The 14,158-nt window shown below is 39.7% G+C and overlaps 1 protein-coding gene across 1 annotated transcript; it reads left to right on the top strand.

Moving 5' to 3' along the window:
• The first annotated feature begins 1,109 nt into the window (after positions 1-1,109).
• LOC103465164 (uncharacterized) lies at positions 1,110-12,967 on the top strand. The gene is made up of 10 exons (XM_081605187.1): positions 1,110-1,302; positions 3,181-5,251; positions 5,790-5,889; positions 6,746-6,823; positions 7,243-7,347; positions 8,337-8,469; positions 8,626-8,740; positions 10,596-10,720; positions 12,070-12,150; positions 12,517-12,967. Exons 1-10 carry the CDS (start codon positions 1,263-1,265, stop codon positions 12,609-12,611), a joined length of 2,943 nt encoding a protein of 980 aa, XP_081461313.1. The 5' UTR covers positions 1,110-1,262; the 3' UTR covers positions 12,612-12,967.
• Positions 12,968-14,158: the final 1,191 nt, after the last annotated feature.

Consider the following 14,158-nt stretch of genomic DNA (forward strand, 5'->3'; position numbering starts at 1 on the left):
TAGATACTTGGTGATAGTGCTTTTCCTATTTTGTCTTGCACACCAATCTCATTATGATCATATTATTTCTTGATAATGCACACTTCCCGGTTTTTGAAAAATTATTTTGTATGCCTTTTTTAGGAGCTATACGAAAGAGCCAGGGATCAGAATCACTGAAGGACATAGAAATCCAGGCTCTGGTGAGACTGGCTGAAGCACTCAAGGAATCGGAAAGACTATGGCGCTACCACAGCAGCTATGGGAAATGACCATCCCAATGAGGAGGACGAGGCTTTGTAAAACAAATACATTTTTTAGAAGACCTTGCGAACTTTTTTTCTTGGAATATATAGCATTTTATTTTGACCTACTGCGAATGTCCGCTGGCCTAGAAGAACCATATATAGCATTTTATTTTCCAATAAAATGCTAATGTCCGCTAAAAGTTGTCAGCGGACATTCAACTGAAAGTCCGCTGAAAGTCTAATGGTGGTCAATTTTGAGTCCGGAAAACGTCCTTACGAACGTCCAGCAGACGTTCAACTCAAAGTCTTCCGGTCGACCAATGGCGTTTCATTTGGACGTCGATCAAACGCAGTCAGCGGACGTTCAGCGGACGTCCTCCGAACGTTCAGTGCTAGCATGGGTACAAATTGTTGTTTGAAGAATCTTCTCTGCTTCGCTTTTAATTTCATATATGCTCATGAAATTAAAACCGCGATGTTTTCGACCATACTCAAATGCAGACGTGGGATTTCATTTTTCGGCAGCTTCTCACGCAAAATTCAAAACTGTACCTCAAGTTTGAAACCAGCTTCCTTTTCTGTTCTTCTTTTAACTTTGCATATATTTTTAAAATACAAAAAACATAACATTAAGACAAACCTTGAGTAAACTGAAAGCCTTTATTATTATTATTATTATTATTATTATTATTATTATTACATTTTAAAGCATGAATCTCTCAGGGGGGAATCTTCAACTCTTCAGCTGTTTTTTTTTCCTCCTTCACCTCTATTTTTAACCAAAGCAGATGTATGCCATCTCCGCCGGTTTCCTCTTCCTCCCTCCCCTCAGGAGGCTTTTTACCATGCAGGCCAATCACAGGCTGTCCCAGATATAAAAAAAAAAAGCAAAGGGGAGGCTGCACAGTACAGCCACAGTTGATCTGCTTTTATAGAGTCACACGTTCAGATTCTGCATCATTTTGCTCTCCTTGAACATCCCAGCTCACATGTCTGCAGAGAGGTTTGGATTCGGCTTGTAACGTCTCTGCCAAAATGTGCCTTTTCAGAGCGGCCCTGCTGTTTGCTGCACTGGGTGAGTCAATTTCTTCTTCTTTTTTTTGTCTTTTGAAAGCGAGTCATAGCAGTAATTAAGTCACTCCGAACTGTTTTAAATCATGGGTTATGCAGAGGATTTCACAACTGTTATTTACTGAGAGACGTTTTTTTTTTTTTTCTTTTTGGTTGCTTATCACTCGGCGGCACGTGTCCGGAGACTTTTGGTTCAAAACTGTGAATGAGTAGTTTGTAATGTTTAACTTTTTTCTGAGAGCCGTGCATTTGTTGCATCATCCCCTCAGTTTTCAGGATGAAAACTCGCTGCTGTGATAACGCAGCTCAACTTGATGCCACAGGGAAACTCTCTAAATTGATAACTCCTTCCGCATCAATGAAAAGGATCCTTCACCTAGATTTCAAATGACAAACAAAACCATCTGGGTTACATTGTGGACACAGTGTTTAAAATATGGCTTCTACATGTTATGTAGAAGAGAAACTGAAGTATTAACAAAGAAGCCCATCTGTCATGTTGCAAACAACTTCATCTCTGTGTTTCATTCCGAAACCAATAAGAGAAAATATTAGTGAGGTATCATCTTCACTGGAAATAGGAACTTAGATTTCACAAGTTAATAACTTTTTCTTTTCTTTTTTTCCTGAGTGATGTGTTTGAATGTTTGGGAGTGGAGGCGGGAGTGAGGCTATGATACCTCACTCCCGGCAATGACATCATACTGAATTAAAAACTTTTTTTAATGTTAAATCATGTGTTGCTTTTATTTACTAAAAAAAAAACAAAAAAAACAGGGCTTTTGTAAACAGCAAATGAAACTGGGTTTAGAATAAAGACAACATCCTGACTCATACTTGATTTAAAAAAAAAATAATTTCTCCATCCCATACAAAATTTTTCGGTGGCCTATGTTATATCGACATTGCAGCGAAAGCATATTTTCTCAGCATGCCGTCCTAAATGAAGCGAATGTGTGGTTTAGTCAGTGTGTAATGGTGAATTATCAAGTGAAATTTTGATCCAGAAGAGTCAATATTCTGAATATTTTGGATGTTCCCCTGGTTCCACACCCCTGATTTAAATGAATGGGTCCTTATCAGGCCTCAGCAGAACTTGACGAAATGCTTTGGAGGGAATTCAGGTGCGTTGAAGCAGGAAAACCTCTAATGCATACAGAACTTGACCCTCCCCTGTCTGAAATCGGACCCCACTGTTTTACTTCATACAGCTTCAGATAAGATTAGGATGAAACCAAAAGCTTTGTTTCTATATCTGCTGGATCATTGCAGCTATTGGTTATAAATCCCACTTGAAATGGATTCCATTAAATTTAAATGGGTTCATTTAAATTCAGCAAAAAGATACAGTTAGCTAAATGAGTATTACCATTTGGTCAGTTATGTGAAGAGTTTTTTTCCCCTTGACATACGTCTAAAGAGTAAATGTTCTTAAGTTAGTGTTTTAAGCCTACGCTCACATTGTGCTGTTGAATGTAGGAACTGTATTCACATAGTTTCAGTTTTATCTACAAACTTTCAGTATGTCTTAGAAAAACAAATTACATTGCAGACAGTGGTTGAAATCCAACCCTCAGTTTGTTGCAAGGCATATGAAGAAACTAAGTTCTCTCTAGATGGATACTGAAAACGTGAAATGGTCTTATCAGAAATGTTAAAGCTTTTAGGGAATTTTGAACATATTTAATCATGTTAAAACAGTTCGACAAAAGAAACCAGTGGATTTCATTCATTGTTTATTAATAACAATGGATCCCATAACTATTAAAAAACAGACTAATCACATATTGAAGAGGTACCTCTTAAAAATGAAGCAATGGTAAGACTCAAAGGGTTAGATAATGGTTGTTAATAGGTCTCCTCCTTATCTTGTTTTTTTCAGATTTCATTTCCTGTGCCACATTTCTAGCACCTTTAAACATGGGAGGAGTCACAGGCCAAGTGCAGTTTGACTCTGACAACCAGACAGCCACCTTAAACGTGTCAGGTGCAGGATCCTGCGCTGCAGTAAACATTTCCCTCACTGTGTTTCCCGTCATGTACGGCCACTTCGCTCAACCCTGCTCTGAGGCAAACATTGGTGTCAACGTCTTCACCTTCACTGCCAATCCTTCCTCCGCCTCTCCCATCAATGTGTCACTTCTCTTTGAACAAAAATCAAACTTGGATGACCTGTCAGTGTCTTTGGAGACATGTGACGGCATTAAAGTATGCACAGTTGTAAGTCGAGGTCAGACACAACTGACTCGCCAGGCGAGATTCACAGAGTCTGTTGCTGGTAACATTTACATACGTGCTAATGTAAATAATGGCAACCCTAGGCTTCTTGCTGACCTCGTGACTATTGGTCAGGTGAATGCCCCAGAAATCAGCATCAACATCTTTGGATCCACAAGTACAGCAGCTAATTGTAACATACTGCTTGATAGATTAGATGAAGCATCTTTAACAAATCTGGGAAGTGTGAAAGTCGGAAACCCTACGAGTCCTCAGAAATCCCGTCTGGATTTTAGTAGCTTTACAGAGTACTCGTATCTTCTTCTCAAGGTGGGGTCCAGTTACAAGTGTGCTCAGGTATACAACATACCAGAGAAAGAAGTCAGAGCTGTCATGAACATGAGAGGAATCAGTGGATATTTCAACTTCCGTCAGGCTTCACCGTTTGACGTGACACAGCTTAGCGTGAATCTGACAAACTTAAGGGAATTAGTTGGCCCCTACCACGTCCACAATTTCCCCGTCCCTTCAGTCAGGTCAGGCCAGTGCTCAAATGATAATGTGGGTGGACACTGGAATCCGTTTGCTGTTGACACAACTTCTCCACCATACCCTGCAGGGCCTGGATCAACTCATGACAAGTATGAGATAGGTGACCTGAGTGGCAAACATATGTCTCTTTCTGGTAGAAGTACATTTCAAATGACATTCACTGACTTCAACCTTCCTCTTTTTGGACAGAACAGCATTGTAGGTCGCTCAGTTGTGATTCACCTGGTCGGTGGTGACAGGTACGCGTGTGCCAGCATTGGCTATCCTGGTGCAGTGACAGTAGCCAGTGCCACATTTCAGACCCCTGTGGTGGGAAAGATTATCTTTACTCAGTTGGTGAACAATCCTTTGTCAGATGTGTCCATCTTTATGGATCTGTCGTACGGAGATCCCACAACAATAACAACTCAAAACCATAACTGGCACGTTCATGTATTCCCCATTAGCTCAGAGAGGGATGATGACAAAGGGAGGTGTATCACAACAGGAGGCCACTGGAATCCTTTTAAGATTAACACAACTGATACCAGCTACGCCCTTCACTGCAAACCATCCTGCCCCCTATGTTGTGAGGCCGGCGACCTCGCCAACAAGCATACCACCATTAATCTTGACACCAACATAGGCGGCGTGAAATCCAAACACTTTTTTACTGACGTGACTTCCTGGTTAGACATATCTGGCATTACTGGTCGTTCTGTGGTCATCCATGAAGCAGAAAGGGGAGGCCCGAGGATCGCTTGTGCAAATGTTACTGAGGTCCGGGTCCCTACAGCTAGTTTAGGGACATGGTTTGGCCGTGTATCATCCAGAGGCCAGGTGAAATTCTCACAAGCTGTTCCTCAAGGCCCTACAGGAATCACTGTGTCCTTAGAAAACCTGCAGTCCTTAGCTGGAGGCTACCATGTCCACATCTTGCCCATTATTGTTGGCAGCAGTGATCCTTGCTCAAATGCAAATATCCTTGGCCACTTTAACCCACTGGCCTGGAACACATCTAGCTCTCCCTCACCCGGTGTGGGCACCGTGGACCAATATGAGATAGGGGACATCAGTGGGAAGTTTGGGATGCTTACTGGCCAGAATAACTTTAACGCTGTCTACATGGACCCGAACATGCCGCTTACTGGACCTTACAACATCATGGGAAGATCTGTCGTAGTCCACTACACCAATGGATCACGGTAAGAACCAACAAGCATTCAAGTTTGATAATAAGGAAACAGAAAGGTACAAGTTATGAAATGTTTTGCATAGTATTACCACAGGTTCCTTCTTCTTAAAAAGAACTGGGTAGTAGCATTTTCACTCTAACTACAAATTCCTTGTGCAAAAGATCAATGGTTCAAAGTTCCAAAGAACAAGAAGTACCTATCCTCCTGAAAACATTTAATGAAATGAAAAAGGCAAGAAAAAGTGTCAGGAAGGTGTAAAATAAAAACACACTGATGCCTTTACAGATGAAAGAGAAATCCAAGATGCACCCTAATCTGGCCACAGCATCATATCATCCCAATCCATTGAGGGTACCTGTGTGAATTCTCAAGCCATGATCTTTTAGTCATGGGTGTTTTGTGTTATAATACTAAGATACTGTATGTTTCTCTTTTAGAGAAGACTACTAACCAAAATATTGTAACACAAAAAGTCCAACAGGATTGAACCTGCTGGGCTTGGTTATTTCAAGCTCATCTCATGAAGATGTTTATGTTTTCTCTACAGGATGGTGTGTGCAGATGTCTTATCAGACACAAATACAAATGGACAATGGACACTTGCCAAGGCTACATTTAATGGAGTAGTGACTGGGACAATCACACTGGTAAAAAACGCATAATTACCTTTATCTGATCTGCTCCTTGTCTGCTGCGGGATGCCAAAATTGTCTGATTTCAGACAATTCTGTATTGTCTTTGGTTTGAGAACCACAGCCAAAACCGTATTGTACGGGCATTTAGTTTTTTTTTCTGCACCACAAAAGAAAAAATGTGCAAGCTGTGGCTCACGTGGTTTTAGGCCCGAAACAGGTATAAGAGATGTTCTGTGGCAGTAAAGTGTGCGCATACACACTTGAATTTATCACCTTCTAATCCCAAGCTACAGCATATGTTTTATCTTATGTAAGTAATATGTAAATTGCATTAGCCTGCCTCTTCTGTGAAGAAAACAAAGAGATACATTCCTCTGTACTATGTACAGAGGAATTTTAGGGTATACTACGATTCAGTGGTATCCAAATTCATCAGGTGCAAAATTTAGAAGGCTGATAATGAGGGAAAGACGATAACAGGCACTCAAAGAGCGTCCTGACGGAAAAGAGGCAGTAAACAGACAGGAAACATGGAAGCATGGCTTCAGCTTAGCTTAGCATAACTGAATTTATGTTCACTAAACTCTGAGGCTCACCCTGATATCAGCTGTTTCTGTCAGCTGCCATCCAGAGGCACCACACTGAGTCTTGCTTTACACCTAAACCTCCACAGAGCTATCAAGGAGGAAACGACAACATGAGATTATTCTGGTCTGGCCAAATAACTTGGGAAGTGCCTCAGCAATTACTAAAAAGAAAACGGATATCCACACATCACATGAGTTTCTCTGTATAAGTCACTTTATTCAGTTGGCAATAATCTGTATGTCTACTAATGTCAGACACTTTTGGTTTCTGTCCCTTCAAGCGCCAGCAGATGTTTCCTGATGGGAGTAGCAGTGATGTCACACTGCATGTGGACCTTAAGTCACCTGCAAGTCAAAGTGTAAGTAAAGGGTAATAGAGTTAAACACAGTTCTTACATATATGAATGAAAATCGGTAGTTGGTGCCGTTTGTGTTGTCACTTTACCTTCTTTTAGATGGATTAGTATTGCTTGTATAACCCAGATAATCAACTAGTCAAGGTGACAAATTTCTGCTACCACTATCTTTAATATCGGGGACTGAAAGTTTCAGAAAAGCACAAAAAATGTCAAAATCCTATGATAACATAAACTTTCTTAGGCATTTTCAGGGGCGACAATATAAGACACCAAATAGTGTGCAAGTTATTGATACTACTGATCGGAGTATCTAAGTGTCTGTTTGCTATTCCTAATAATTTGAGTATTTGTATTTATGTCTATCAATGCGACAAATAAATGCTGCGGAAACATGGTTTGTAATTTAAATATGCTTACAGATTCCTGAGGCCTCCCTGTTTATCGCAAGCAACCGTGTGAATGCCACCAGCGGCCTGTGCGCCAGCGTGGGTGACACTTTCAACCCCTTCAACATGAAACCACAGGTGAGGCGGGCTGTTGGGGGCATTACCTGTTTTGACTTTGAGAATATATGGGAAATGTTGCCGTCCGGTGCTACTTTGAAAATAACTGAAACTAACGTGACACCGATGGGGAGAGGCACCAACGTAAAAGCGGGGGGCGCCATAATACGGGATATTTATGGGAAAATAATAATACGGGAGCACGAGCACGGCGGAAAAGGGGACAAATATCGGCAGTTTCCCAGCCAAAACGGGAGAATTGGCAGGTATGATTGGGAATGGGGACACGTCATCAGATGTAAATAAATTCAATCTGAGGATAATTTGAGGAACACTTTAGCCTAAAATGACCCCCTGCTTAAAGAAACTGTCATGAGGTGTGGTGTTGGTGGTGAGTAGAACGCAGGCAGACCCAGGATGCAGATGAAAAAGTGATTTTAATGATGAGAATTTAGCTCAGAACAGTCCACAAAACTGGCAGCACGACAGAGCAGAGAGCAAGGCTCAGCACTGGCAGCAACTGATCTAAGAACTGACAAATGAGAGCTTACGCCAACACAGGACTTCCCAGTACAACTGTGACATACGACTATTGACAAGGACCCGACAAGAGACAAAGGCAACAGGTGGACTTAAATACAGGGAGGGTAATCAGGGAACAAGACACACCTGGGAAACAATCAAGGAGAAGAGACAGGACACCAGAGAGACCCTCAGGGAACAGAACACAGAAAAAACCCAAATCCCAACAGAAACAGCAGCAAACTAAGAGCATTCCAGTTTTTATCATATCTTATAAGAAATACTTCAATCACTTCAAATGACACTTTTTTTTTTGTAAAGAGGAAAATTACTTACAGCAATTTGTGGAAATAAAGTATATAAAGTATTTTTTATAGTACTGATGACAGGTACGGTGAGTACCTGTAATCTCGGACTACAGGTACTCATTGTGCTCTTTTTTCGTGGTAATTGGATATTCAACTTTATAATTTCTATTCCTCTTCCAGAGCTCCAGCTGTTCACTCCAAAACCAGCTGAGCTGTGTGGTGGGGGAGTTTTCTGAAAGACAAGGCAATGTCAGCCTGGTTGGGAGAGAAGTTTACTCTGACAGTAACATCCAGCTGTCAGGAGACCACACAGGTGAGACGACTGCAAATGAGGGTCTGTACAACAGACATGTACATGTCATGTACAGCAATCCTTTTCTGCCATTCACCATGTCATCTTCCACTAGCTTTTATTCATTTTGTTGCGTTTAGTAAAATGTCTGACTTGATATTCTATTTTTGATCCAAGTTGTCTACAGGTCTTTTGTGTTGAAGAGTGGTAACAGCATCCTTGCATGTGCCGACATCCTCCCAGAATCCCAGTTCGCAGAGCAGACCTTTCCCAATGTGAGCGCCTTTAGCCGGTGAGTAACAAACTATTCTGATTTCTCTCAGGATTCACCTGGTGAAAACAGGATTATCTCTAAAAACACTCATTCTGTCTATTTAAATTCATTTAGAAATTATCTAACATATAGCTAGTTTTATGCCTTACTCCTAAATTGCATTGTTTGAAAAATTTTGTTATTGTCTTGAGTTCCAGTTTGAATCTCTTGTTCTGTTACAGCTGTAGAGACTGAGTTAGGTTTCCTTCAAACAAGAACCGAGTTAAATCAGGAAGTATGCAGAGATAGACGTTGTGCAATATGCAACTTTAATGTTTTTATTGCAAGCAAAAAGTGGAAATCTGGAAACAAAAGGGATCATTGTCATGTTAGTACAAACACACATTTATGGGTTAAACTTTTGCTATGTTTGGTTGAGTTTTTGGTTCAGTTTTGAGAAAAAGTGAACAGTTCAGAAAATTATTGTTTTTGGTCTGAATTTGGTTATTTGCTCTCACAAGTAGGCCTGTCGCGATAAATGATAAATCAATTAATCGCACGATAAATTAAACCTATCGAGCTCATTTTAATTATCGGCTTTATCGTCTCTTCCTGCCTTTTTTCTTTCTGTTGATGACACTGAATGAAAAAAGGTTCAACTCCGGTGCTCTCCACTGACCCTCCCTTCCTCGTTTCCTTAGTGTAATGTCCAGCGCACACGAGTTGTCGGCCCATTTTCAAAACCTGAGAGACAACACATTAGCCGACAGAAATCCTAGGTATTACGGTTAGATCGTGCTGTGTGGTGTCCAGCCACACAGCCATTATTTTGGGTTACAAGTCCAAAATAATGGCTGTCAGCCTCTAACAGCCATTATTTTGGACTTGTAGCCCAAAATAATGGCTACAAGTCCAGTTAACTAATTTTAATATCAGGGATTAATCAATGCTTTATTAGAATCTACCTGTGATGCATGTGACTAGAGTCAGCGTAAAGTCCTGACTGAATGAACATCATTATAACCTATTTATGTCACGTTAACGAAGAACAGCTGAAAAGTTACCGGGTTTATCAACTGCGGTAGCAATTTGGCTCCAACTCCTCTCCTTGTCATTTCTATATTCTTTGCACGAAATGTTAAATAAATATTAATGTTTCCACAAATCATCTCCAATGTCCAGCTGGACTTGGGGTCCATGTCAGCTGTTTGGGATTCTCCTTCGTAATTTCCCCTCAGAAAGCGCAGAGGAGAATCCCCATCTTCTGATTGGCTACCTGTCACATTCAGCGTTAAGCTCCCAGTCGGGGAAAACCCCTGATTTAGATCTGACGATCTAAATCACACTGCAGGATGATCGGTTACGAAATCACCAGCGACAATCTTAGATTGGCCATCGATCTAAGATTATCTTAAAGGGGAAAATGGGGGCAAAAAATCGTGTAGTGTGAACTATTGCATCAGGTTGTCGGATGTGCCCATCTTCTCTATTTAAATCTAGTGATTACTGAAGGGCAATATAGTATACAGACTTCATAATCTGCACTCTTTTGGTTGAATGCAGTATTTATTTCCGCTTTGGCTTTATCTTGTTTACTTTTTATTCAAGTACGTTTTTTGTTAATGGAGACTGCGAATCCATTTTATTTTTGGTTGTTTTGTTTATTTAGTTTATCAGTTCCAGTGTTATGTGTTCTTTTGAGAACACACATCTATTTATGGCAGGAAATAGCGTGCATTATTAGTCATTTCCATTAAATCAGTGTCAAAAGGTATTAAAACAATATTATTGTTTATTGCAATAATTTTTTAGACAATTAATCGCTCAGCAAAATTTGTTATCGTGACAGGCCTACTCACAAGGCTAAAAGTTATTCATTTCTATTTATACCCAGGTATGATTTCCGAAGGAGAGTCGCAAATGTTCTGCAGGCAGAAATGGCGAGGATAACCATCTTGCCCGGCTCTACAAACATTACAGAAAACGGCCAGTGCCAAACTGTCAACTTTATGGTGTCGGGTAAGTAGGAAAACGACATTAGTGTCCAAAAACGCAGCGTCTTCTTTGTGTTGTACTTGCAACGCACCAATGATTATCAGACAAGCTATTTAAATAAGTCAAAAGGCCAGAAATAATTCCCCCTACAAAAGTATCAACACCCCTTAAACCGTTTGAAACCGTTTGAGATTTTATGTTACGACTATAAACTTAACTGAGATTTTATATGATAAACCACCACAAAGTCATGCAGGACACTGAAGTGGAAGGAAGATTGGTAGCTTTTAAGCTACTTTACAAATGCAAAGAAAGTGTGACATCCATTTGTTTGCTATGTCTGCTAATTGGCTTGTTGATTTCAAACTTGAGGCTTTCTGTCAGGATTGCGCTTCCAGAGAGCCAGATTTGTGGAGTGCATAGCTTGTAGTTGTTTTGTCAACACACTTAAGCTGTAGATGTCTGCAACTAATCCAGACTTGCTATGAATATTTTGGCTGCTTTTCCGATTGTTGCTGTAAATTTCTCACACACAACCTTATCCTTTTTACTTGACAAGATATCGGAAAACAACCACCACCATCATTTTTCTTCCACTTTGTAGACATGCAGCACTTGTTGATCAGATAAAAATCCCAATCAGATACATTGTAGTGTGTGGAGACTGCACGTTTAATACAGTCAAAATGCATCTCGGATGTTTACATGTTGACGTTGTTCCGGTTATTACTAACTGTGGGTAAACAGCTCATATTTGCTGCAGGTTAGTATTGATTCGGTGATGTAACGACGTCAACATGTTCCGACTCGTTGTATTCAAGTTGTTGTGATGGCATTTCGTCAAGCAATTAGTCGCTGTTGAAAACAAAAAAGGGTTTTACCTCTGGAACCTGTCTGAACTGAAAACAACAACACGAGCAGTAAAAGTAGATGAAGGAAAATGACTGTAACACTAACAATAGATGTAAATTGTAGCTGGGAAAATGGCAGCTTTCAGGATGATGTATTTACTTTCAAATTTAAGGTACCGTATGGACCTATTGGTGCTTAAAGCTACCATGCTAAAACTGGGAAGCTTGTAAGTCCCCAAATCAGGACAATGAACAATTACTGGCATTGAATATCTTTAGAAATCCTCCAAAACCCGCTCAGAAACCCGACGCCGGAGTTGAGTGTCTGGTGCGTCTCATTTTCAGCCCATTCCTCTTTCGCCGGGGGGGAAACAGAGCGGCGTCTATACAGAGGGTTTACACAGTGCAGCACAGGACAGCTAATTAATTAAATTTATTCCAATTCAATTCAATTTATCAGTACAGTGAAAATTTCCAACAAATGTCTCGATAACATTTTGTCTGATTCTGTGTACTTTAAAGGGGATGTCAGCGCAACTTTTCTAAGTTCTGTCAAAACCAGTGAGCTGATGGGCCCGTTTAAAGAAAGCACCACATGTACAAGTAAGTACCTCCAATAGTACCACGTGGGTTCCACATTTATTTGAAAAGAGAAATTAGACATCTTCTAATGTCAGCTATTTCGATTTTTGTGGTAAAAAAAAAAAAAAATGAAGGACTGTATAGTTGTAATAAACTTGCTGAATTTACAGATTTTTTAGTCAAAGTGTTTGCTCGTTAATCTAAACCATACAGGTCTGAGAAAAATGTGGAATCATGGAAATGCAAACTGTGAAACCTGTTTGTACACGATCTGGTTTTAAAAAGATAGAATCATTATCTCAAAAAAATACAAATAAAAATTTGCAGAGCCACGCTAAGTGATTCTCACTCCTGAATAATCTGCATTTTTCTGTATGATTTCTACAGGAGCTTCTGCAGGCCAGCTGGTGCTGCCAGAAATCTTCTCGCTGTGCCTGATGTTTGCTGCTGCCTTCCTGCTGCCATCTGCGGCCTCTTTATAAAACCGGAGTCCCGTTTTCGCCTCAAGTCGTCGTCAGTGGAGACACGCGGGTCCTGCTTTTGTAAAACTGTGAATTTGAAATGTCACCCATCAAATGTTGCAGTGGTGACTGGGCAAAGAATGTGCATATCTGTATAAACGTTACGTGCAAATGAAGATCTTCAAGGTTTTTTTTTTTTTTTTTTTGGAAGAACCAGTTGAGGCTATAAATATTTATAAACTAGTTGTTGGCACGCCTGCTTTTGTAGGAATGTCACATGTATTATTCATTTGGGTAAGGGGTACCGTTGTCTGTGAACTACGTTTTAAGATGTTGCCAATGCTTAAAGTTTTGAAATAAAGTTTTTCAGAATTGTATTTCTATCTTCCTACCTGTCAAAGAAAGAGGATAATTTGAAGAGTGACAAAAATGAGGCAGTAATGTTTTTTTTTTTTTTTTTTTTTTTTATCAAAATGCTTATTTTCCTAATTAGCTAATGGTCAGAAAAACAGCAGCAGCACTGTTTGAAATTTAGTTTCTTTAAGACGAAAAGTGAATTCATTTTTGAGATGTTTACCCCATTAATGATGGATATTTTTTCCAACTCCTCATCTATAAGCTTCAATACTAATCAATTTCTACTCATTCATGCAGATTCAATTGAACCAAACTAAGTCTTTAGTCAAATCAAAACACAACACACAAATTACCTCAGCCAGTCATTTCTACCACACTGCATCCCATGACTCCTCATCGCGTTAAACCCTTTGACCAATCGCCTCTCTTGACCATAAATTACACCATAATATAAAGATAATTGTCTGATAAGTGCTATCTGATTCTACTATGAAAAGGTTGAACTCCAATTTCATCATTCATGTTTGCTCAACTACAACTATCAGAATTAAAAATTCGCAAGATCGTTGGTTATTTCTGGTAAAGTCTGATAAAGCAATGTTGTGTATTAGCTGCGTTTTGTTCTCATCTAATCTTTGGTGAAAGCACACCTGCTGGAGATGAGTCTTGATCCCTGTAGCTGGTTCTCCTTGGCGCCCTCTGGTGGATACCTGCAGGAAGTGTTAGGAAAGACACAACAACAATCCCATTTCCTGACAGTAAGGAGGAACAGTCATCAAAATAATTGAAATAAGAGTCAATATTTTGTAAACTAAAAGATGTTTGTAGAGTTCATAACAATTATTAACTAATTTCTGATCAAATATAATAGAAATTTAACCAGTTCATTCTAGAAACATTTAACAACTCCCAGCTAAACTTAAACTGTTTTAAAACCACTTCACAATTATGAAGTGAAAAACACCTACAACAAAACAGTTTGGTCAAATTTCTCTTGTAGCAGCAACATAGCTGCCAGACCGCATTATTTATACAGTATAAGGATTTATTTTATTGTAATTAACATTTGCTGTAACATTTGACATGACTACAACATCACCTTATTTACAAGTGGGAGTACAAGTAACCTTAGTCCATATGATCAAAGCTTTCAAGTGATCCTCACAATTAGTTTGCTGAATAACCAAAGCGTTTTCCCAATAGCAAAAACC

This window comes from Poecilia reticulata, chromosome 1 (genome assembly GCF_904066995.2).
Source record: "Poecilia reticulata chromosome 1, P_reticulata-male-v2, whole genome shotgun sequence".
Lineage (NCBI taxonomy): Eukaryota > Metazoa > Chordata > Actinopteri > Cyprinodontiformes > Poeciliidae > Poecilia > Poecilia reticulata.

Bases quoted from the DNA above. Each gene is read 5' to 3' on its own strand.
- LOC103465164 (XM_081605187.1), top strand. From the start codon at position 1,263: ATGTGCCTTTTCAGAGCGGCCCTGCTGTTTGCTGCACTGG. The intron at 1,303-3,180 runs GTGAGTCAATTT...TGTTTTTTTCAG, and splicing joins CCTGCTGTTTGCTGCACTGG to ATTTCATTTCCTGTGCCACA. The intron at 5,252-5,789 runs GTAAGAACCAAC...TTTTCTCTACAG, and splicing joins CACTACACCAATGGATCACG to GATGGTGTGTGCAGATGTCT.